The sequence below is a fragment of the Prinia subflava genome, chromosome 1, assembly GCF_021018805.1.
Source record: "Prinia subflava isolate CZ2003 ecotype Zambia chromosome 1, Cam_Psub_1.2, whole genome shotgun sequence".
NCBI lineage: Eukaryota > Metazoa > Chordata > Aves > Passeriformes > Cisticolidae > Prinia > Prinia subflava.
The window spans coordinates 118471643-118498104 of record NC_086247.1 but is presented as its reverse complement, the minus strand read 5'-3'; the positions used below and the strand labels follow the sequence as shown (position 1 = coordinate 118498104).

Genomic DNA, 26462 nt, shown 5'->3' with positions numbered 1-26462 from the left:
GAACATGTGCTAAAGAACAATGAAAATAATCCCACAAAATATGTCCAATTTTTTCTATTTGATCACTTAAAAGGCTTCATCAAGGCATTCAACCCAGCTGGAAAAATAGGGTAGAAGGACTGCAGAGAAAGACAGATGCTGCATCTGAGCTGAGCATTCCCAAGTAAATAAACAACAAAAACAAAACAAAAGGAAAAAAAAAGCAATTCTGACACAGTTCCAAACTTCATGAGACAATAAAACCTAACAAAAGACCATTTATTGTGTCATTCTCTTTTTGTTCCTTTGTTTTGTGATTTGAGATAGAAGTAGATGTTAATTTTTTTTTTGCTTACTAGTAATCTGTACAATAACTGGTAGCAAATTAACCCATGCAATTTTGGACTATGTCAATTCCTTTATCAGTTGTTATTAAAAAATTCAGGAAACAATTGTTCAAATAGGAGAACATCACAAAGGGCTTAGCAAATGAGGAACTACAGCAGTAGACTGCTGTTTGTTTATACTTCACTAGGTAACCATGTCCTGGCTTATCTCTAACTTTCTCAAAAATTCCACCTGTTTATTTGTAAACCTCATACCTCATTCTCTTTCAGATTTAAGGCCTTTTATCAATTCATTTGGAAACGTATGGCACCTTTAGGACTTTTCACATCCTTGATGTCTTTAATTTTTCATGGGCCACATCGTACACAAAAGCCTCAGACTGAGATAACTCTTTCAACTGATGACTATTTAACAGAGACAGGTAATATTTTTGCAGTTCTTAACTCACCTGATGACTGTCAAGCTTGTCTTTCGTGTGCTGATCAAGAGCTGCAGCTCACAGCAAAGGCTTAATGAGATTCTCTTCCCCTTGAAAGGACTGTTTCTTTCAAGAAGAATCTGTAGCTAATCACTGCAAGTCTCAAGTTGAGAGGATGATTATTTGTGGGGAGACAGAACTGCAAGTTCTGTACAATTCAACAAAGAGAGCTCCATTTATATGAAATGAGCAGGTTTTGCAAAAATCAGTTGGCTGGGAAGTCTTAAGCTTGAAGTTCCTGTGCAAGACCTTATCACAGTCCATGGGTTACCACGTACCAGGAAGAGCCACAGCAGTTCACTACAGCAGCTGCTGAACAAGCGTCGGACTCAGCCGAAACTTCCCACGTGCCACCTCGCATCTCGGAAACTCCCCTGCTCTTCCTAGGACTGTGACAGAGTATAACGTGTCACGAGTATTGAGTCACTTATAAAATCATTACTTCACATAAACCAAGAGTCTGCTGGCTGTGCAAGTTATATCACAGAAAGAAGGGTGCCATTTCATGTGGTAATTGTGTCACTTGGACTCCTCCTAAGTCCAGGATATTACACACTTGTATGACTGCAATAAGATAAAACCAAGTCACTGAGACTGTTTAAAGCACAGGACAAAAATATGCAACACGTGCCAGGGTTTTGCCAAGATAGCTGAACGAGTGCCAAAGGAGCTAGCTGGGGAACTGGAAGCAAGACTAGCGCAGTGTTTGGCAAATGCTACTAAGTTCTTGTCCTCTACAGAAGCAATGAACATATTTTCAGGCTGCCTCACTGCTTAAAGAGAAGGCCACAATCTGGAGGCCTGGATCAATCATTATCAGCTTTGTAATATGTTATGGCTGCAAGATAGTAATGATCAAATGGTATTTCACCAAGTGACTGTGCTGAAGAGTTCTGACACTGCTGCAGACTAGCCATGAACCCAGAACGCAGCACTAAACGGAGACCTATGGCAAAAAGGGGCATTACACCAGGCCCAATGCAAGATGTTTGTTTGGTTGTATATTTACATCTTCTACAGACATTGTAAGCTACCTATCAGCTGTGCACATACACACAGGCACTGAAAAACACAACAGTAACAAAGGCCTGAAGCAGATAGAGCACCTTCAGGGGCACAGGAACAATGCCTCTCTACATACCAAGTCAAGGTAAAGAAAATGCAGGTGAGGCATTCACTCATAAAACCCATGCAAATGCTGTAAGAACACTAACCTGAAGAACAGTTAAGATTGAGACGGGCATTAAGGTTTGCAAACTACATTATTTTGCTGAGTACAATATTCACAACCTCAATTAAAATTGCAGTCACAATTATGCTTGTTGCTAAAGCAACAGTTCTACGTATTTACAGAACTGGGCAAAGAAAGTGAGAAATTGTGCAGTTTCCTGCTAAATTATAAACTACCTAAATGTTCTCAGGTCATTCTTTAAACAAAACTGAAATTAAATGTTGATCTTTTCTTAAAATGACAGCATTTTAAGGTTTAAAGTAAGCTTTCCCCTGTTCAATAATGAAGTAAGTCTAGCACACTCAGAGGACATTTTTCATGTCACTCAGATTTAAAAAAAAAGTTGTCATGACAGACCCAAAGGGACCTGAATCCAGAAATGTAAGTTGTCTTCTTCAGTAAAAGACCATGTGCCTGCCCATGCATGATATGATGTGTTTTATTTAAGCAGAACCTGATAGCAAATCTTGTCAGAATGACAGCCACAGTCCCTGCCGGGCTTCATTGATACAACACAACAAAAAGGCATCCCTCTGGTACTGGAAAGCTCCCAAAAAACTGAAAACTCATGCAAGGCTATGTCTTCTCTTCCTGCTAAACATGTCAAATGCTATCTGTCCCTCCATTTCTACAGTCACTCATGACCCTCAGATTCTTTTAGTTTATGTGTTCAGTTACTCCTGTCTTTAGATATTCTTTCCCTATTCCATCTGCTCTATTTTCTCCTGATGCCCACTCCTTTCTGAAGATCTTTTCTCCTCTTTCCAGCATGCATGAGTGCTCATACCAAGTGAGCAAGGCATAGTAAGTGTCAGGCTAACACCTTCCTCTTAGGCTTCCAAACACAGCGAGGTGCTGCTGTGAAATCCCTTCCCTGTCCAAACACAGCAGAACAGAGCAATGGTATTACACACAATGTTTGGGGTCTCTGTGTCCACAATCTACAACTGGTCAGGGTGTTTCTACCTCTTTGGAAGACACGGGTGCCAGAGGCCTCAGGGCAGTGCGCCTTCCTACTGCACTCATGAAAAGCCAACTGGTCCCATACTCCCTTAGGGGAACAGCAGCACCAACGTGGTCCTGCTCCTGGAGCTCTTCTTAGCTCTGTGTGTGATCCGCTGCAGAGATACCCAGGGCATGGAGGCCTCCTCTTGCACCAGTGGAGGTGCTACTCAATGGAAGGATGTTGGAAGATTTGCTTTTATTCTCCCTGTGGCCGAGTTTCTCAGGTATCGTGGGCATGATATGCTCACAGATACCATTTGAGCTATTCCAGACTAGGCCAAACTAGGCCTCAGGCCTGGGCCTAGTAGGCCGCGGAACGTTCCGAGTACGTAGTAGCAGATAACCTTATCTCCTACTAGGTATGTGTTAAGGTATGGCCACTCGCAGCATGGAGGTAATGGCACTAGATCTCCGTAGCCACCTTAATCCTAGATTGCTTACATACTTCTGTATGCTCACTGCCTATCACAATGCACCTGCTACTGTAAACTATCTGCTCTGTACTTAACCGGCCATCTCGCGGAATAAAGCGGAGTTCGTGCTGGAAACCATACTGGTTTGGTCTCACGTTACTCTAGTCCCCAGTCTTTCCAGGGTTCGACAACATCTCCCCATTTCAACATGGAGCTCACAGACAGGATGCATACCTCTCGTGTTCTCTCCACGACTGGAGGTGCAATGCCAGGCACCACAGCTGGACTAAATTTTCTTCCAGTTAATTCTCTGGTCATGCTGGTCCCTGGGGGAATGTTTCTGGTGTAGGCTATACCAGCACTCCATCACCCTTTTTTCTTGTCTTTGTCCTTGATCTGGAGTTCCAGATCCCTCTTTCCCTCAGTGTTTTTCTTACCACTTTACTTCTAACTTTGGGCTATGTTCATCCTGTCTGACAATAAAGTTAACCAATATGTTACTTGAACTCTTTTTCTGCCCCACTGCTGTTCAGCTGCAGCTGTGCCTTCCACTCCACTTCTTCAGTGGAGAAGCCTGAAGTGTCTGTGTTGTCTGGGGCATAGCAGCAGGAATGCTATGGCAGGGAGCCTGGGCTAGGGATGTTATAGCTCATCACAAGGCTGACAGATATCTTGACTGCCGGTTTGGTTTTTTTTTGTGGGAAAGAGTGTGGAGGCAGCTTCTAGGATTGAAAGATTCTGGCTATGAAGACCCTTTGGAGCTTCATACGAGCTGACATGTCAGCTGAGTGTTGACAGCCTATCAAGCAGCTGACAGGGCACGGTCCTCTGCACGGGATGCCACAGCCAAAAGCCTAGGAACAGGGCTGGCAGGCCACTTCCTCTGTAAGCTAAAAGAAAAGCAGGGAAGGAACAGATGCTTCCCAGGGAGAAATACATGCTTGCTTGTTGAGAGTAGGGGGGAGCTAATCTCCATACTGCAGGACTTGATCAGACTGTACTACTCCCCTTCCTTCTCCTTTATGTCCTCTCTCCAAGCCAGGGGGAGCAGAAGGACAGACTTTATCACTGTTCCTTTTGTCAGTTCTCCCTCCTTTATCACTTCTCATAAGAGCAGCGCACAAGTTTGACTCTTACCCTCCCTTTTCCCGCATGGTGTGCTGCTGCTGCTACTTTTCAGCCATGTTTTCCTTAGTAAAAAAGCTCAGTCCAAAGCCTGTTATGATTACTGAGGGCCACTGAACAGCAGCCAGAATCATCTGCCAAAAGGTCAAAACAGGCATTGAAAGTCAGGCAAGAGAAAAAGTAACTATGCCCATATAAAAGGGATAAACAGCGAAATGCCACCAGGACAAGACTGGATCTCCTCACTTCTAGACACTGAGCTCTGCTGAGACTCTCTGCAAGAGCAGTATTTGCAACAGTATTTGCAGGATGACACTGGCAAAGCCGCCCTCCCTCCCCAAACTGACCAACAGGTACTACAATCATGGGACTCCACAGGGCAACAGGTACACCAGTGAACACAGGTTTGGACTCCAAGAATTTCATCCAACAACAGCAAAGCCAAAGCAGTAGCTTGTACAACAGCAAATTCTGACCTACCACACCATCCTCACTGTGGAAAGGCAAGCACTAGCCCTATCAGTCCAACTTTGTGTCCCACACCCATGGTACCCTCCCCAGTGGAGTAGAGCACACAGAAGAGCAAAATCTCATAAAGGTAAAACACAGTCCATGTCTTCATCTTCAGACAACAGTTGGGATGAAGCAGGAGGCAGTCAGCTCATCTGCAGTGTGCTCACAAAGTACAGCTGCCACAGCTGCCAGCAGTGAAAAGAAGTCAAGAGAAGGCATCAGGCTGTAGCTGCATTGGTAGCATGTATGAAAATGCAGGAAGAGAAAACAAACCCAGAACAGATGCAGAACAGAAATCAGACACGTTTCTGAACGTGGAATCTCTTTACAAGTGTCACTTGGGCAGAGCAATGACAAGTACAGTCATGAGCGTGAGACAGACACTGGGACAAAACAGCACGTCCTGGAGCGGCCCCCAGAAGGGCTCACAAGCCAGACAGGAGCATTTTTCAGATATCTTTCCTGAAGGCTGCTCTGAAACATGTGCTGTAGGATGTCCAGTGTACAGCAGAACACATGACTTATTCAAAGTAAAACCCTCAAACACATTTAATTGGGAGTGTAAACCCTCCAAAAGCCCAGAAGCAACCGCCTCAACCTGGCCCCAAGACACTGTTACAGGCTTTGTGAAACAGCTGAATGTTGACACCATTTCCACCACAATAGAGATTTTTTACTCTTCACATTGGAATATGAGGAACATAAATGCAAATATTAAAAAAAATCCTGCACCATCCATGTACATCTATTTGTTGTTTTCATTATCTCAAGGTCAAGAGCAGTGGACACCAAAAGTTCTTTTTTTCTCTCAAAGGGGCTATACTCCACTCAGGATGAACCAATTCTAAACCTTTCATTTATGTGAGATCTTGGCCAAAAAACAATACTTTACTTTGTAAATATGTTAAGAACTCCATTACAACACTGCACAGGTTTTGTATATTATCTTTTATCTGGATGATGTCAAGAAATTTGTAGCAACAAGTCCTAAAAAGACTTAGCAGATTACTACAGGGATGACTCCTAATCACTTCTCTCCCATAATAAAACCATGAGACATTTACTATTTAAATTACAAGTTTGAAGTTACTGTGTGATCTGCTCCAGTTAAACACTGGGCAAGTTCTTCTTCTGAGAAAACAGGATTGGGCCCTTGTGGCTTTAATAATTTCATCATTCCATCAGAAATGCCTGTCTAACAGCCTTGCAGACTGCCAAGTCTGGCTCCTTAGCTCTTGAACAGCATCAGGAGGATGAAAACCACATGAAGATTTGGGAAAATGTGCAAAGCCTGAGGCCAAAGAAGAGACACAGCCACTCAGAAAGATCACGTGCAGTTCCTGAGTTGCTGATAGAAAGGAAAGTTTTCTTGGAAGTTGAGAGCTCTTTTTAGACAGTGGATGTACTTTTCCATAATGTGAGTGAATTACAGCATTCATATAAATGTGATGTATGGAATTTATCTCTCTGAAGAACTCAGTAACAACATTACGAAGAACCTTGAGCTAGCGCAGTAGATAAAATAAACAACTGCATGGTAAGAATGAATTATTATAGGAACCCAATCTTCATTCTAAGAATGGGTGCAGACTAGAAAGTTAGCGCCCACATGACTATTGTGGCACACATTTTTTGACAAAGTGCAACACGTATAAATAGAACATCCTGCAAATATTCCCTTCCTCCCTAGTCCATTTCTGTTTTGCACACACCCATTGTCTAAATACACAAGCAGAATCCACAGAAATAGTTGCTGACATCACCAGATGTACTTGGGATTCCATAAATCAAAACTATGTTTCCAAGCACAAGTTGAAAACAGAATTCCAAAACACATGATACTTATATTCTTTAACATATCTGAGATGTTCTAACATACATACCAAATTGTATGTAAGGTTTCAACTGGTCTATAATGTATAATTCCAACACAAAATAACAGTGTCACAGTACAGCTGGATCTTGAAGGGACAAGAAATGCCAGTGAACTTTAGGCTTTTTACATTTGAAATCATGTGAACAGTACAGCTTTTCTGCAGGTATTGAACTATTAAGACTTGGGCTAGTGTAGTTAATTCATACTATTGACCAGCTTCTTGCTCTGAAGGCCATGATCTAGGCACCAGCACAACGGGCTGCCCAGGACTTATTCCCAGTTCTGTGACTTATCACAGGACTTTAGATAAAGCTCTTTGCACTTTCTGTTGTTGTATAATTGAGTGCAGAAATAAAGCAAAACTTAAGTGATTGAAAGCCCATATCCCCAGGAATTATCCCTCTCACTGATATATGGGTATAAAATACAATACATTCGTGTATCTGTGTATTGTACACCTCACTGATGTACAAATACAAAACACACATATATATAAATGTTAGAAGAAAAAGTGAGTGCATGCAGTCTATCACAACAAGGATCTATATACAACAATTATGGAAAGCAGAGCTTCCATTTAGAAACTAAAACATGTCTCACAGTTGTGTATCCCTTATTTTAAAAACAGTAAAGTTCAAATCTAACAACTCTTTCCAGCAATTACATTTATGATGTCATTTATGACATTTATTAAACTCCCAACATATGGAATGCTCCTTTTATGTCAAATTGCAAGTTTCCCAAGACACTCAAGTGAGTTTTATAAACTGCTACAGCAGGAACATTTAATTTGCTGTGACTTGCAAGTGGCAAGTTCTGAAGGGTTACTGGAGATTATCTCAGCTGGCTGGAGCAAACCAGTTGTGGATTCGAGCCATGCATGGGCCATCCACTTAAAGAGTTGGACTCAATGACACTTGGGGGTCCCCTCCAACTCAGAATATTCTGTCATTCTGTACTGCTACAGAATCTACTTGAAACAGAAGACCAAGCCATAGAATTTCATTTCTTTGTATTTGCATTAACAGAAAGGACAGAAGCTCAGATCCAGCAAAACCCTTATGTTGATTCTTTATATCACATACATATAATCAAAATGAGATATGCATGTGGACACAACTTTAACAAAGGGGAAGTATTAGCAGAATCTGGGCTACAAAGAAGTAATCCACTGGCCTCTCCTGCTCATCATCTTTCTGCTCTGAACCTGCTACACATTAATCTGCTCTGAAGCATTGTTTCAGTCAGTTATCGATGATGCATACCCAGTCTGGTTCAAGTTATCACATCTCATAAATAACCTAATAACATTTTGCTGTGCTAATTTTATTTCATCACTCCTGAGGACGAAATGGTGGTAACAGATCTGGTCAACTTGAAATACAAAACTCTAATGCTAATTTAATTTATGTTCTTCTACTTACAGAAAGGAAAACAAAATTAAATAACTTTGCCAATGGGGAAATATTTGCTTTTACTAGTCTTAAATCAAATAACACCTGCAAATGCAGAGTTGCAGGTTTTGTTCTTTTTTCAGTCACACAACCACTTGCTTGGAGTTGTTTATTTTTTATGTTTGGGTTTTGCCTTCTTTTTCCTAAGTGAACAGTGAAGAGAAACAGAAAGCAGAAGCCAGGCACAAATAACTGCTTAATAGAACACAAAAATTAGTGATAGGAAGAGAACGTAAGCACTGAAACCAACAAATACTATGTTCTAGAGCAAAAATAATTTCCTGACAAAAAATGCATACACATTTTACAGGAAAAATGGTTCCCTGTCCTCTACTTGCACAATTTGCAGTGCATGACATTTCCAATTCTCAATCAGACTTCTTTACTTCTCCGAGGGGAAAAGTGAGGGGGCTTCTATTAATTTAAGCCAAAACTGAAATTTAATCTCAAATAAAAGATTTCATTATGGATATATTCTTAACTGTTGATTCTAATATAATAATGCCCTCTACAAAGGATTGAAAAAAAATCAATAAAAATCAAAGGCTCAGCCACAGCTGTTTTAATAATACTGTAGGTAAGTGGGTTTTAAGCAATATAGCTGTCTCCAAAACATGATGGTAAAGTATCCATATGCTTGTCAGGACTTGAAAGATAAATACACTTTCCTATTTTATATATATATACACCCCAAAATGCCTCAAAAAAGAAGGTTTTCTGTATGTAGTAAATTTATTAAACCGAGAGTACTGTCCTGGTATATGTCCTTAGACTACAACACTTACAACATTCAAGCAAAAAATATGGTGGGAAAGTTAAAATGTAATTAATAATCTTACTTTTAAAGTAATTTTCTTCATGTTGTTGTTTGGGTGGGATTTTTTTTTTCTTTATTAAAGAGAAAAATTCTTGATAATCAGGATAAAAACCATATGCTCATGTATTCACATCATAACTTAAAAACTTTTTTGGGACATGTGAAGTATTGCTATTTTTCATTCCATCAAAACATCTGGATTTTAGTGGTTTTACGGCACAAATGGCTTGTTCAGAGTATAGCCTTTCCCCATCTAAAAAAAATTTATACCCCATTCCATTCTCATCACATGGCTAGCATTTGTTTCATGCCAACTTTATTCAAGGTCAAAACCTATCATAACTCATCAGGCCAATGAAATACTACAGGAATGTAAAGCAAAGCAGAAAAAAATATTCCAATCAAGTCACTCAAAAAAATTCTCTTAAATACCAAAAATTCCACACTATTCTGAGAAGTGAAGAGATAAATTACTATCAGATTTCTGTTTTTTCTCAGAAGGTCATCATAACCAAAGAGATGAAACAAAAGAAATAGAGTATGAATAAGCTAACTTAGTTTCTGTATGATCTGTAAAAGCAATTACAGTTTTCCAAAATAAGTGTATCAGATAAGAGCAAGGAAGGAATGCAGATTACTGAAATATTTCTCTTTCCAACAAAATCCAAAACAAAACAAACCAGCTTACCCCACAGAGGCACTGTTGAAAACTTGGTTGCTTAAGACTATTCCATTTGCCAGCACATATCCTCCTGAGATTTCCTCACCATTTGCCTCTTATTTCCAATAAAACTTGGAGATAGCAGAAGTATAACATGATTGTTCTTCATCTTCTTTTATTTGCAAGAAGAGAGATGCAAAATAGAAACAATTTTTGACTTTTGGGCAGATGATACAATCTTTTGTTGTCTGGGGATTTTTTTCAATAAAGACCTGAAGTATTATAGAGTAGACCCTAATTTGTCTCTTCCAGCTTTGTGGCAAAAGGTTTGCTGCAGCTGTCTTTTATTTTCCTTGTTTTTTTAATTGTTATAAAATTCAGTCATTGCTAATTAACATTAGTATTGTCTCTAAGGCAGTGAGAAGACAAATTCCTCTGCAATTCTTACGAAAGTTCGCTGAACCAGCAATGAGCCACCCAATTCACAAATATAGTAATGTCTTCTTCACAAGTAAAAATGTGTGATGATTTTATCAATTTAATTTGAGTGAAAACTGATGTGGTTTCACCTGAGAGAGAAAAGCAGCCCATAAGCTTCGGACAGTATAGATGACTAAAGAATAGAACACAGAATGACGCTGTCAAGGGATAACATGGAAGACAGACTAGGATTTCTTGGAAGAGGCCACCTTAACAGAAACAAGAAAGATGAGGCTCATAAGCAGATTTATAAAGCCAACAGCTCAAAAGAAGTATGCCCACCTCAAGTATGAAATGTCTTAGCCAAGTGCCCCTTACTCCTTGAGTGCCTATCTACACTAAAAACTCTTTGCTGATCACAATTTTCACACTTTCTCAAAGAGTAATGGACAGTGGCAAATCTAATCACTCTAATTCTGGAGAAGCATACAACACTGAGAAGTGTTGTGGCACACAATGAAACTGATGGATTCTTCATAGCCTGCTTTTCTGGAAAGCTTGGAAACTCCTTCCCTACACACTTCACCTTCAAGTACATCAATTTCTAACACTGCAAAACAAAAATTGCAAGCTTAATTCTGTCTTTTCCATCTCTGCATTATTTACTCAGCACTAGAGTAAGTGATCAAACACTGTTTTCCACTGGACATCTGCATCAGTGCAAAGCAAGGCAAAAGTTCAGAAAAGAATAAAACAGTGTAATAAAGGAGCATATCTCCTTACATTCCTTTAGTTGTATACGCCAGAAGGTAAGTAGTAACCAAAGATAGCAAGCAAGCTAGGTTAAGTTTCTAGCTAATGTTCCAGAAAAATGATTGTAAGAACAGTATTTTATCCCTGTTTTCATGAGTGATGCTAAGGGAATGAGCATTGCCAGGTCAAGGGAGGTGGTCCTGGATCCTGCCCCTCTGCTCAGCCCTGGGGAGGCCACATTTGGAGTGCTGTGTCCACTTCTGGGCTTCTCAATACGAGACAGACATGGAACTTCTGGAGCTGGTCCAAGACAGCTGTAAAGTTGGTCAAGGGTCTGGGCAATCTTTCTTACAACAAAAGGCTGATGGAGCTGGGCCTGTTCAGCCTCAAGAAGAGGCAAGAGGGGAGCTCATTAATATGTACAAAATATCTAAAGGGTGAGTGTGAAGAGGATGAAGCTGGGCTCTTCTTCGTGGTGCCACCCACTAGGACAAGAGGCAATGGGCAGAAGCTCATGCACAGGAAGTTCCACCTGATTACAAAGAGTAATTTCTTTACTGCACAAGTGACTGCACACTGGAATAGATTGCTCAGAAAAGTTGTGGAGTCTCCCTCACTGGAGATATTCAAAAACCATCTAGACACAATCCTGTGCCATGTGCTCTAGGATGATCCTGCTTGAGCAGGGAGGTTGGATCAGATGGCCCACTGTGGTCCCAAGCTCACTCAGTGATTCTGTGATTTCATAATAGTGTGAGCTGATTTAAGGAAAGTCCTATTTCTCTTCCTGACAAAATGCTCCCTTCACTTCTACCCACTCCAGCATTCTTCAGACCCTTCCACAAGACACAGATACGGTGGAGGATAACCAAACAAAAAAACTGCTTAACCTGCCAGATACATGAGTTAAATCAACTCACAGAGCTGATAAGAGGCAAGAGAGGGGAGCAGAATTTCCCCACATACAGCTGCAAAAACCTACATCTGTCTAGCTGCCAGACAAAGTGCACTTGAAACATATGCCACATTCTGGAACTGATCTCTCATTATCTGAGTATCAAATTTGCAAATACATGCAGTTCTAAACTGCAAATATGACCAGCATCCACATCTGAAGTCAACACGAGCTGCTTTGAAACACACAAGGAAATGCCAAGCACTTGGAAAACAACTGGCAGTAACCTGTGAATTAGCTCCCACATGCAACATGGAGATAATCAAATTCTTCTCACCATTAAGACTAAATACTTGTGAGAGATATAGTTTTCAGAGAAATCATTGCTATATAAAAGCTACAGAGAAAAATTAGTACCTGTCTGCGCTGCCAAGCTCCCTAGCCTTGTAAATAAGGCCTAGCATAAGTATAGAATAAAATACTCTGTAGATACTCATAATTTAATATGGCTTATTCTAAAAACTCAGTGAAGGAGAAAACCTGTGGAAAAATTATGTCAGGATATACATATAGCTGGAAGGGCTAAAGTAGATTCACAGAAGACAGACTTCACAATCCCAATGTTCTTTTTACACTGCTAGGAACATTTCACTCTTAGAAGCCTCCAAATCCACACAGATATAGGTGAAACACTCATTGTTAACTCTGTTTATCTGCAGAGGTATTTCTCAGCAAAAAACATAAATGAACCAATGATGATGAAAAAAGCCTGTAATGTCAAAACACTACACAGTACAACCCAAGCCTTCACACAGCCAACAACCAGAACAGGGAGGGAACTGCCAATCCTGAGAGCACATAGTCATAGGTGATAACTAACAAAAAAGAGCAGCACCAACAGCTCCATCCCCCCACATCTGCCTATCTGCTGACATCTTCAGATGCTGGAGTGATGGGGATACAACATGCCAAAGCACAACTCAGTGGAGGTGGAGAGCTTACACTATTTGGCAAGCCCAAGAATATGATAGAAGTGCTTCTGCTAACAGTCTCGTTAAAGCCATGCCTCCTAAAATCATAATATAACAATCTATGATGAGTAAGAAAAACGTATACAAATATGCTTTACAACAGACCTATGCATTTAATCAGACTTGGAAAGCCTGGGTTTAATTTTTTCTCTTTACCAGATATTCTCTGTGCCTGAGGCAAGCCACATTGCTACCACAAGTACTGATTCCTCCTCCACAGAGCGGAGTCAAAGATGAGACTTCGTGAGAGAACAGGATAATGCACATGCTGAAGTTTGAGAGAAATTCAATAGTGATGAACGTTCCAGAAAAGCCTGGAGAAGTGTGTCCTCAATATTAATTCATTTTCGCTAATGACACAACTTGCAATACATCTCAGTAAAAGCTGTCAAACTATCAAAGGACATAAACAGTTCACTTTGAAATAAAAACACATAAATGTTGAAACAACTGCAATACATAAACATGAAAAAAATTCCTCTACCATTTGTTTGGTGCTCTCACTAAGAGCTGTGCATCCCAATTAGTGTATCAAAAAACATAAGAGAACACAAACACAGAAGACAGGCACTCAAAGTCTGCAAAGACTTGTAGGCTCAACTCTCACAACTGCCTGCAAGAGCACAGTCCTGTCCAAACACCTATTCTAAACCTCCACCTTTTTCAAACTCAAGTTTACTTGCAGCAGGTTTTCAGACCCAATAAATTCCCACTACTCTGGGCTGACACGCTGAGCTGCATGAGGTGTCTCATCAAGTGACACATCGGCAGCTCTGTCTCTCACCACGAGAGACACGTGGCTCCCACTTCTCCCTTGACCTGACTTGAAAAACAAGAGAAGTCACAGCGCACTGCAGGGCAAGAGCACAGAGGCTCTAGCTGGCATCCTGCCAGCCACCTCTAGCAGATTTGGGTACTGTGTTGTTTTATATATAGCAAGAAGCAGGTCCCAGCCTTCTGCTCAAGATTCAGACTTGATTCAGACTCACCAAATGGTGTGAGGAGTAATCACTTGTAGAACAGGCTAATTCTGAAGTGAAAGAGGGCACAGGCAATGGTGTGAGCAATACTGGCAGAGATGCCTGACGTCAATCAGCAAGGGAAAAAATGGAATATCTATGGATTGTCGCAAGAATTAAAACAAGACTATTTCAGACTGAAGAAAAAAAAGGTAAAAAATGCATGAGACCGGATCTTCACCCCTTTGATGTTTTAGGTCTTTAGTGTCTCCCACTATCCTGTTTCCACCTACATGGGTGCACCTGTAAATATCTGTAACAGCATAACAGTTATTTATGGCAAGTTATCAAAACTGAAGACACTAACTTCAGCCTCTCAAAATACGCCTCATGGAGCCCAGAGAGCAGCAAGGGAGCAGTAAAGTATATAACCTTGCAGACCTGAATTGCTTTACCATATGAAAATTGGATAAAATGCAAATTAAGGAAACAAATATTCACAACAGAGTAAAAAAAAACAAAGAAGATTCCAAGAAAACGAATAAAAGGGGAAGGGTAAAGGAACCTAAAATCTGATAACCTGTAATTAGCTGTAAGGCTTAAAATTAATACAAAATTCTCACTAACATCTCTGAATGGAAGCATTATGACTGAAGAGAAGGCATTTACTTAAAGAAATTGAAGATATTTTAAGAACTTAACTATCCAAAAAACATTATGGACTAATTAACACATTTACTTTAATAGAAAAAAAATCTAAAGAAAAATATTATGTACTTACTATCATTTAGTGTCGTGAAGTCCAAGAATCGATACTCATAGCAAACATCTATCTTGGTTTCTACCTGGGGCCTCTTCAAAGTTGAATAGATATTACCAGGTCGTTTTTCATCATGCTTCTCTAATTTGTTCAATCCACAACCCATTTCAGCAGTTCCTAATACAAAGAAGTAGAGAAAAGGGAAAATGCATAAACATGATTAACTTTGAGTTTTTTCTTTCTTGTTTCATGCCCCACACTAGTACATTAAGGTGGTTTTTAATTTTTAAATACAAGCTGCCTACAAACTACATAAAATCATGTAATTAAATAAATGCTCAGATAGTAATTTAAGTATACACTACTCATATCTACCCTCAGGCATACTATTATTTTATTGGAAAATTGACAGTTTAATACATGTATTTTGCATATTTCAAACATATTCAATGGTATATTCTGAAAGACACATATTCCATTATAAAAAGTAGCAGAAAATGCAAAATAACTTGCTAATATTAAGGTTGTCAACCTAGTAAAATTTTCCATATATGCAGTTACTAAGAGAGCACCTAGTACGACTTTTACACAGATCTCTGTAATATTCACATTGATATCTAGCCTTGTAATTCAGTGGAAAAAGCAAGTTCTCTCTGCAGAGAACTACCTACATTTACAAAACAACCTCACTTCCTCCCACCTCATTTTTTTAGGAAATAATGGCACTTTACAAATCTGTCTTCAAAACAGAAGAGGCACCTGGCCACAGGAACTGCATTAGATAAATCTAGTTCTCCTTCATAAGCTGCCAGCCCACAACATTTTAAAGGATTATTCCTGACAACCACTCCTGCTACACATTAAATGTTTCTCAATATCCTGCACATTATAGCTCATCTGAGTATGAAAGAGTGGAAGAATTACTTGGTGAAAATATCCAGATGATCCAAACCCTCTAATTCGTCTCAACAATACTGGTGGGGCTCAGGTAAACTATTTCAACCAGCAGCAAGTAAAAAACCAGCAAGTATGAAGACATACCACGTAGGCATGTGAGGTTTTTTCATCACAAACTAACCAACATCCTGCCTCCACCTACATAGAGAAACTCATGCTCTAAGGACAGGGAGGGAAATGCAGAATAAACACTCAGTAACAAAGAGTGGTTTGCATAGGCCACCCAGACACTTAAAGGCATGGGATCCATTCAGTGGGAACACACTATATGCAGCATCAGGAACATCAGTGTCACAGCCTCTCTGCAAGCCGTGACACACAGCAGTGAGCACCTGAGAAAGTTCAGTCACAGATCAGGGCTGCTTTTACCTTGACAGATTATAAACTTCAAGCAGAGAATGAAAACTTTGTTCAGCTTCACCGTCTCCAAAGAGCTGCTCGTAAGCTTATGCCACAGCTCCATCCCCCAAGAGCTTAGAAAGTTAGTCAAATATACAGCCCCAATGTATTTGGAACCTACTTACAGAAAATTGTCTACATTTTTATTTATACTGTGCTTTAACTTTTATAAATTTTGTCCCTCCCTCATACTTCGTTGCTAAATCATTCTTATTAATAGTTACCAAATCCCTTGCTGTAATTTGCTGTGATAAATGCATTCAAGTCCTTTTCTGGCATTTCCTAGACAGGATCTCTGCTCCCTTCATCACCCCACTCACTCTCATTTGCATCACTGTTCTCATTTCTCTATATGAACACAGGTGCCCATATGCTCAAAATGAGATCTCAACCAGGCTTATGAAAATAACACTCACGTTCCCCTGTCTCTACAGCAAATAATACACCTACTGCACCTAAAATCATCATTCACAGCTGAATCATCACACTCACAGTTTACTGTCAACTTCCTAGCAGACAAAGAACCTGTTTCTCCTTATTTTTCTCCAACACAACTAACTGAGAAGTTTCCAACTCATCCCTCATAACTTTGCTCTATTCCTTTGTGCTGTGTTCAGTAATAGCCTCACTCCATTCTCCAGCACCCTTGGAAGAAGGAGGTGAAAGTCTGGGCTAAACAATATCAGCCACCTCCTTATCATGTGCAAAGTCCATAAATGCACACCAACATCTTCCTGCAAAGTCCCTAACAAACAGGTCAAAATAGGACTGAAGAACACATCAACCTTGAAAAAAGTAACATAATAAATATTTGAACACACAGAATCTGGAGGCAGAAACATCATTTGCTATAAAGACCTCTAGTATTGAGAAAAAAGGATGATGTGCCATCTGCATTCCTGAAGATTCAATATTTGGTGGATTCATCCAGCAGAAAACAACCTTCCCTGATTATTTTGAAAGAAATAATACTTTACCATTCTACTAATGAAATTGAGGTTTGCAGACTCAATTTTTTTTAATTTGGAATTTAAGGTTAAAAATCTTCATGACCTTTTTATGTTCCCAAAGTGATACTCTGCACCTTTTTTTTTTTTTGGTAATGACAACTATTACCATCAAAGGATTATTCTTTCATATATACAGCAGTTTTTTCTTTTGCCTGTGCAATATTATTTGCTTCACTCTAAAATGTTTTTTATTTTAATACATAAACATGTGTTGCATATTAACGAGCCTAACAAGACACCAGGTATTTTTCCACGAACTATAATGGAACACATCTAGCAATATACTTGCACTAGTGATGAATTAAGCTAGCAGTAAGCATTAGCAAATGTAACAAATTCCTTGTTTCAGCGATGGCTCAGTAATTCTTGCACATCATAAGTACACAGCATTTTGTAAGGCAAAAAATTCCATTTCAGAGGTCATTCCGCTGCAGTGCCTGCAACCTTTAGTTGTACAAATAGTCTGAAATTCATAGGACTTTTAGACAGTGATGGCTGCAGAAGGAGGCCTTGGGGATTCTGCATTTCACATCACGGAGAGTTTTGCATTTTTTCCCGAACTGGGGTGAAAGTGCTAAAAAATAAAAGCCTGTGCTTCCAGCAGCAGCCACAGACACTCTCCTGTGCCTCTCCAGCAAACGTTTTCTCAGCCCTTTGGAGAAAAATTCCTCCACCCTCACTACCCACGTGACCAATGACCTCTGAGAACAGAGACAAACCAAAAGTTATTGAGCATGAACTACCTGTCCACTTGGAAATGGACTGAAAACATGTTTTTGTTATTAATTCCCTGAGTGACTGCTTCCTAGAACTGATTTTCACCTTTCCTCTGTTTAGCTAAAACTTCAAACAGTATCCTTGAGGATAAAGGCTTCCTCACATTTCACTAAGTATGGGCAGTTATGTTATTTAAAGCATGTATATGGAAAAGGATGATGAAAAAAGATGCTTTCACTTGAAAAAAATGAAGGATCAGGGGACGAAAATTAAGTTTCACAACATCACAGTCTTTTCCACTGTAATTAGAATACAAGTGCTACAGCAGTAGAAAACAAATCTTAAAAATAAAGTTCCTACTTTAACAGGGGAGTCTAAGTACGAAAATAATTCCACGGAGGTAGGAATACTTAAAAGTTTTCTCAAATATACTGATGATGTGTGGATGACAAGTCATCACTCAATCACCAAATTCTGCTCAAAGTTATCCCACAAAAGTCCTTCTGGGACAGCTTGCTTTATAACCTTTCAAAGTTATTACCTTCTTCCTTTCATTTGCAGTAAAGGTAGTGCTGTTCAGAGTCTTCCCACCACCATCTGAAAGTATTTCCTTGCTTTTCACTTACAAGTCTATTTGTCAACAGGAAATTATTCATCTTCCTAGTTTTCTACATTGCAGTTATCAAAGTGCTGTAAAAAATCTTCACCACTGATGCATTCAAAGTAATCTAAACCCACTTCAATGCACATTTTCAGAAAGGGTATTACTTTGCTATAAGACATGTTTAAGGCTACAGTACTACAAAGATTTATCCTGGCTTTCTATACTTGCGCATGAATTCCACTCTTAGTCATATTAAACCAAAATTTTATTACCAATATTCACTTTTTAGTAAACTGAAAAACAATCCTTCAGAGCCACTGCCAAATTTTCAAATTCTTTTTGCTCTGCAGTAGGTTCTAAGACATTTTCTTTTTCATTAATGCAGAAATTAATTATCAACTCAGAAGTTCTATACTTAAAAAAAACCTTGAAAAAGTAACATTTAATGCAGAACATTAACCCCTAAAATTATGATTTAGCTATGGACTTCTTCAATTACACATGCCAGAAAAACTAATTAATTCTGTCCACAAACTCACTTAGACTGCAAATTCATCTTACATGTGCTCTATGATCTTGTTGATCTCAAACTGTTCACCTGTTCAGCCATGTGATGATAAAACCAGAACTGAACCCCAAATCTCACAACAGATTGGGGTTTTTTAGTCTGCATCTTCACTTTAATTCCACAAAGCATCAAGAATAGAAGGTATGCTGAGCTGCAGAACAACAGCAATGCCCAGTCAATTAATTCCTTCGTTTCTCTTGTGAAGGGCAGCAAAGGCCTTCACTGGTTAGTAAAGGAGCAGCTTGCTTCTGCAAAATTTAACCCAGGATTCACACATCCCAAACACTCAACTCACAAGCTGCAGAATAAACCTCTTGCTGCCACCTCCTCCTCCCCAGCACCATCTTGCATTGTGTGTTTTAGGAGCAGAGGAGCTCTGGGGAGCATCTGGAGGTACAGGACAGAAACCCAGCCCAGCATGTCAAATTACCTGCCCCCGAACACCACTTCTCAATATAAGTTTTATTGAAACCAGTACCATCCTTTGCCATGAAAAAAGCCAAAAAATGACAACAAATTGTAGTCAGCAAGAGGGAAAAAAACCCCAAAAAAACCCCAAAAAACACCACAGCAGTATTTCCGCTTTTAATCACCTCTGTGATCCACGAAAACGAATTTATCTTGAATGTATCATAGAAATTTTTGCAGCTCTTTTAGAGCTCATGTGTCAAATTCTCAACTGATGATCTCTGAACCTCAGCTTTGCTAAAATACCCTCTTGCAGCTTGAATCTGCTTTCCCACATTGCTTGTGTGTGTTCAAAACAGATGAAATACAACAAGTTCAGAAATAGCAAAGAAAAAGGATAAAATAATACCATGTAGCTAACAACTTATTTTCTTGTTAACAGCAATTCAGGCCCCAGGATTCCTTCCCAGAAGGAAAACAGCACAAAGAAAAGAAGGAAAAAGAAAAAAACCTTTGCCTTCTCTCTTTTCTTTTGGGGGTATATTGGGGAACAAATGAGGCTAATTTTCTGATTTATTGATCCATCCTTCCATGAAACTCCATGGCAATCTATCTCCAAGGAATAATAATGAAAATTACACTGAAATGTAACAGAACCACATGGCTAATGGAAGCTTGAACAGATTACCAGAATAAGTAATTTAAGGGATGCTTATCAACTAAGTACATATTGGCTAAATAGTTTATTTCAACTAATCAATGCATAATGTCAACGACTACTTAGAGGGATGATTTTGGAAAATAATTCCAAAACAATTCTTTTAAATAATTATAATCTTAGAGTCAACTGCTAGGTATATAGCATTAGACTGAATATTCTAGCAAATGTGTAAGTGAAATACACTACCAGCTGAAATAGGAACAAGGTAATTTTAGTACTTACAATGGCATCCAAGGAAAACGTACTGTATGGAAAATTAATGCTTGTCAGCTTGTTTTTAAGTAAAATTAGTGAGAACAAGCTTGCCTGCATTAACATATTTTAATCATTTATGGGCCAGGGCTAGTGAATGTATTTTGTAAGCTTTATAATGAATTAATTTATTTTTTTTAAATACATATCCTAGGTTATTGCTAACATTCTTTCCACAAAATACAGAATATAGTATTCTTACTGATGAATGCAGCAGCTGGAAAACAAGATAACTGCAATGTATTAATAGGTTTTCTCTTTTGATTTTGGTTAAGACCTTTCATCTTTATTCTTCCTGCCATGAGCAATACTTAGGTACCTCACAGGGATGCTGGAAGGCATTTACAAATAATTACAGGACTTCACATTTGTTGTGCAGTGATGAGACATGCTTATTTTCTTAAATCCTCACTCCTGCAATCCTGACCTTTCCATTTTCAAAATAATAAGCACTTCATGCTCAGTTCACTAGCTGGTATGTGGTCACTTATTTCTTGCATCTTTCCCAGTCTACAAAACACCAGAGTGTTTAGCCCCCACTCAGCTCTAAACAAACCCTGAGAGCACTTGCAAATTACAGTCGAGTCACTTTCCGAGCATAGTTAAAGCAATGAAGCAGAGGAGGAATAACAAGGCAAAAAACCAGCATAATCAAAGAACAGAATTAAAAACACCAGACCTGACGAACTGGGTGTACAGGTAAACAAAGAAAGCAGAATAGGATGCCAGGATGATCAGTTCCCAGAAAAGAGCTATGTTCCCAACTTCTCCTCCTTTTTCCCACCCTGGCTTACCATTGCATAGATTTTTTTGTGAGATTACACCATCTAAGAGGGAAATTCCTTACTAAGAGATACCCACTTAGTCTTTTTTTTTTCAAGAGTATTACCATCCAGGACAACATGTAAGCATATATTCAGTAAGTACTGCAATATTTATTGTTTGTGTGGAGAGATCTGTGCTTAAGTAACTAATTTGCTTACCTAACAATTTGAAACATTCTGAAAAACTTATAGATAAAAACAATTACCATAAATCAGTCCCATCTATTGTCAGATATTACAGCTGACCAATTTTTTTTCACCACATACTTATGAACTTGACCAGTACTGTCAGGATTTTAGACTTAAGGCTGATAACTAAATCTCAGCTTACAGGAAGGTTGGTGGAAAGAATAATCCCAGATTTATCCTTTATGATTGATTTGATTTAAATTAAACTGCAGAACAACCCAAGTAAATCTGCAATTAAGGTTTTCAATTTCAAAAAGCAAATCTCAAAAACTATGGAATTCATTAGTGAGATGAACAGGAGTGAGCAATCGCAGGATGTAAGCACTGGAGAGGTCTGGAACATGTTTAAACTACAGTATGAGTATCTGCAGAACTTGGAACCCAAGGAAGTGACAAAAGAATTCATAAGAAGGTTTCCAGACACAGTGAGATGAATTACCTAATAAAGAAGGAAACGTAGAATAAGCAGAGAGCTTAAGGGACGGGAACAAAGTTCAACAGAGGAACAGTCTCGGATCAAGAAACACCAGCATAAAATGAAATGTGCCAGAAGCCAAGGCAAGCTGGAGAAGCCAAAGATACCACAAATCAACAGAAGCAGAACACAAATCAGGACTAATCTGGATTCCTACCAAGAACTCTGGAAGACCTGTCACGATGAACTGCAGCCCCAATTGCTAGAATGAAAAACCAAACTATTTCATCAGGTTTGGTACTGTCTCCCAGGGAGACAAGAAAATGTACTGACTACACAAAAAAATTAGAGAAAAACATAATTTGGCAATTAAGACAATTGCTAGTCTAGCTTCCAGAGTTTCTAAGCTTAAGGAAGAAAGCAAAATAATATATGGATAACTATGATACAGATTCAGTAAAGTTGGAACAGACTACCCTGACAGGTCTTGTAAACACAAGTCCCAAAGAAAGCACAGCACTAGCATGCAGCACGTCAGCTAACACGGCAGCCTGATAACGTGATTTCAGCAAACTCTTCTGAGGTGCTATTGTTCCCATTGCAGTGTGCACATCACCAGCCTGGGCTCCGCTCTGCTGCCCTGTGTAACACACTCTGCTCAGCGCTGTCCCTGGGCCTGCAAGTCACCAGGCCACCTCTGCGGGCTCCCACCACCAGCACACTTAAACTCCTCTGGGGAAACAGAGCTGGTTTGTGAGGGGGTGTGTGGGCATGTGAGCAACAGGGTGGGAGGAAGAGGAGCAAACAGGATCAGAGAGAGCTGGTGGAGCTTAAGGCAAGCATTGTGAGGAACAGCAGCTTGGTGGGAGACCCTTGCCTCCCACACCACCCACATCACCCTGTAACACTCCTCCACAATATTTAATACTTGGAGATACCATGATACTGTCTTTCAGTAAAGCAAAAGGTTCAGATAATATCACATCTTTCTATAAAATACTTCTAGGTGATGTACCTTTGGTCAAGATTACAAAGTGTTAATGTCACTGAACAATGCACAGGTAAAATTTATGCCAAAATACCATGTGCAAACATGGCTGCTAAGAAAGACTTAGAGAACTACTATCAAGAACATAAAGAGAAATCACAGCAACTTAGAAAATAAAGAAAATAAAGAGTGAATTAACCTGACAAAAGCATGCACAGGAATGTCAGATATGAACCCAACCTTCTTTTAAAGTTAACCCCACACCACTCTGAACCCACAGAAAACAGGCATGAGAAACAGATGCATATTGCAATGTATGCACAGCTGTTTAATGACAGTGAGAAAAACCATGGTAAATCACAAAACTACAGACTTGACAGTCCTACAGTCCTACGTTTACTGCCTTTCGCTAGTTTGCCTTGGAGTAAAACCCAAACCACCTGAGGAAGGCAAAAAATAAAGTAGATCACTAGTGCCAGGTGTGAAGCTGTGGAATCTCACATGAAGTTAGGGATGGAATAAGAGTTATGTGAATACTTTTTCTTACTTCAAATAGAGACTTCATCGGCTTCGATTTTTATTCTTCACAAGTCTGAGACCCCAGCTTTCCCACCACAGAGTCTAAGGCCAGTTCATTATACCCAGTATGGTATTTGTGTTTCCCAATACCACAGCTCAGAACTCCCTTAGGTATTTAATCACAGCTGTATATACTCATTTCATGCTTCATTCTCAGACCGGGGAATGCCAACACTAAAGAGGTGGAAAGCCCCTTGTCTAATGTAACTTACTTGAGGTTAAGCTAGATTCCTAAAATAACCCTTCATTCTAAGACTTTTCTTTTTCCCTAGAAAAAACAGAAATTAAATACACATATGTGACCACTAGCATTGTGAAAAAGAGAGTTGTTGCCACTAACCTGTTACTCAATACCAGGACCTGAAATGGATTGGATTCATTAAAATAAAAAAATAAAAGTAGATGTATAAAAAGATCACCCCTTGTAAGCTAGAGGCCAGCTACATCCTGGTAAGGTTATTCTCCTACAAAATAAATAAATAAGTAAATTATTTTAAAAGGAATAAAAATTGAAGCAGTATACAATCAGACCACAGCCTCCAAACTTTGGCTGAAAACATTAAAGAACATTATTTCAGGTATAGTTGCATTTTTATTATTTTAAATCCAGCATTCTCTTTAGCACAGCAGCCACCGCCACCAGGACTCCAGCACCGCTCCCTGTCGTGCCACTGGCAGCCTCTGGCTCAGCTCCTTCCCTGGCCCGAGCTGGGAGCGCTCCGGAGGGAAGCACGCTCCGACGGCATGCAGAACAAATGCCTCCCATTAATTATTTGACTAAGCCGAAAGTATCAAAGAAGAACTGTAAAGTCCATTCAACTAAATTCTTTTCCAGAAATACACAGGCTGTAAGAAGAGGCTGTTGTAACAAGAATTCAGACAAACCAGAGAGAAGAGAGATGTATTTCACACTCAGACGTACAAATGCTGAACCATGGTCACCCTGCCTGCCTCTTTACATTGTAAGAAAATCGTGCTGAAACAATATCAAGAAGTTGAAAAGGCAAGAAAAATGGAAAACAGCGACTGTAAAATCCCAGACCCCAGCCAGCCACACGATCGCACGGCACTGCCGCCTCCAGGTGCCCGGCATGTGAGGAGCGGCGCCGGGCTGGGCGGGCGCCCGCCCGGCTCCCCTCAGAGCTCCCTGCTCTCACCGCGGCGGGGGCTGGACGCGGACAACCACCGCACTGGCTGGAGGCGACTGCCGGCGATGCCGCTTCCACTCCGTGCCGGCCGCAGCAGCCCGGCGGTGCCCGGCAGTCCCCCACCCATGGGCTGTCAGGACGGCACCGCCCGCCAGCCCCACCGACCTCCCGGGCGGGCTCCGCTCTGGCCCCTGGGCAGGACCGCAGCGAGCGGACCCTGCGGAGCAGCTGCACAGCCCGAACCCCGGCCGGGGAGCGGGCAGGAGGCAGTGCCCCCCCGCGCCGGGCTCCAGCAGCCCCTCCGAACCCGGGCACGCCGGCCAGCCCGCGCCCCGAACTTCAGGAGCCAGAGAACCACGACAAGTCGGAGCCCCGGAGGGGCTTTCCCCGCTCCGGCGCGCCGGCCCTGCCCAGCAGCAACCCCCTCCCCCCCCTCACCAAGTTTGCCCGCGGAGCCCGTGGGGTGCGCGGCAGTACCTGGGGCAGGCAGCGGGCGAAGCGCAGCCCGCTGGCGCTGAAGATGCCCGGCGGGCGGAGACGGCCGGCCCCGCTGACAGCGTCTCCTCCTCCTCCTCCTACTCCGGCTGCCGCCCGTGCCCGCCCGCCGCGCTCCGGGGCCGCTCCCCCCTCGGCTGCGCGACAGGGAGGTGCCGGGGCAGCGCCGCGCCGCCACACGGCCGCGCCTCCCGGCACAAAGTTTGCGCGGCGCAGCCCGGGGCAGCGGCTCCGCTCCCGCTCAGCCCGGGGGCCGCGGCCACTTCCTCTTCCTCCGAGCGGCAGCGAGAGCCCCGCGCCCAGCCCCAGCCGCGCAGGGACGGGGCAGCCGCGCTTCCCGCCCGCTCCAGCGGCACAGCCCAGAGGCGGATTGCTCCGCCCGCCGGCCAGGGCGGGAAGTCCCCGCGCACTGCCCGCCTCAGCCCCCACCCCGGCCCCGGCGCAGCTCCCCTGTACTGCCCCCATCATCGCTCATGATACAAACGGGGAGGAGCGGCCGATACCTAGGAGATTTGTGCGGCCTTTCAGAGGGACCTCGATAGGTTGGGGTGTTGGACACATAAGAACCATCTCAAATTCAACAGTGGTAAATACCACTAGAATGCAAATGGGTCCCGCACCTGGGGAGGAATAACCCCATGCACCCACCAGTACAGACTGGGAGCCAACCTACTGGAAGGCAGCTCTGCAGAGGAGGACCTGGGGGTCCCGGAGGACAAGCTGTCGATGAGCCAGCAGAGTGCTTGTGGAACAAACAAAGCCGAGGGAATCCTGGGATGCACCAGGAAGAGCATTGCCAGGAGCTCAAGGGATGTGATGCTCAGCCCTGGGGAGGCCACATTTGGAGTGCTGTGTCCACTTCTGGGCTTCTCAATACGAGACAGACATGGAACTTCTGGAGCTGGTCCAAGACAGCTGTGAAGTTGGTCAAGGGTCTGGGCAATCTTTCTTACAACAAAAGGCTGATGGAGCTGGGCCTGTTCAGCCTCAAGAAGAGGCAAGAGGGGAGCTCATTAATATGTACAAAATATCTAAAGGGTGAGTGTGAAGAGGATGAAGCTGGGCTCTTCTTCGTGGTGCCACCCACTAGGACAAGAGGCAATGGGCAGAAGCTCATGCACAGGAAGTTCCACCTGATTACAAAGAGTAATTTCTTTACTGCACAAGTGACTGCACACTGGAATAGATTGCTCAGAAAAGTTGTGGAGTCTCCCTCACTGGAGATATTCAAAAGCCATCTAGACACAATCCTGTGCCATGTGCTCTAGGATGACCCTGCTTGAGCAGGGAGGTTGGACCACATGGCCCATTGTGGTCCCTTCCAACCAGCTCCAGGTCAACTGAGTTCAGCTCCCTCAGCCTCTCCTTGTAGGATACATATTCCATCCCTGGCCTTGTTGGCCCTCCACTAAGGTTGTCCCAGCTTCCCAACAACTTTCTTGGCGCTGGATTCTGAGAGGGGAATGACAT

At 41.5% G+C, this 26462-nt stretch overlaps 1 protein-coding gene across 1 annotated transcript in view; it reads right to left on the bottom strand.

The window, feature by feature from the left end:
- RFTN1 (raftlin, lipid raft linker 1) overlaps window positions 1-25363 on the bottom strand; it is a 96239-nt gene extending 70876 nt beyond the window's left edge. Inside the window, exons 1-2 of the mRNA XM_063409342.1 lie at window positions 24975-25363; window positions 14740-14895 (exon numbers count right to left, since the gene is read on the bottom strand). Coding sequence (XP_063265412.1) covers window positions 14740-14884 — 145 coding nt within the window. The 5' untranslated portion in view covers window positions 14885-14895; window positions 24975-25363. The remainder of the gene's footprint in view (window positions 1-14739; window positions 14896-24974) is intronic.
- Between the last annotated feature and the right edge of the window lie 1099 nt (window positions 25364-26462).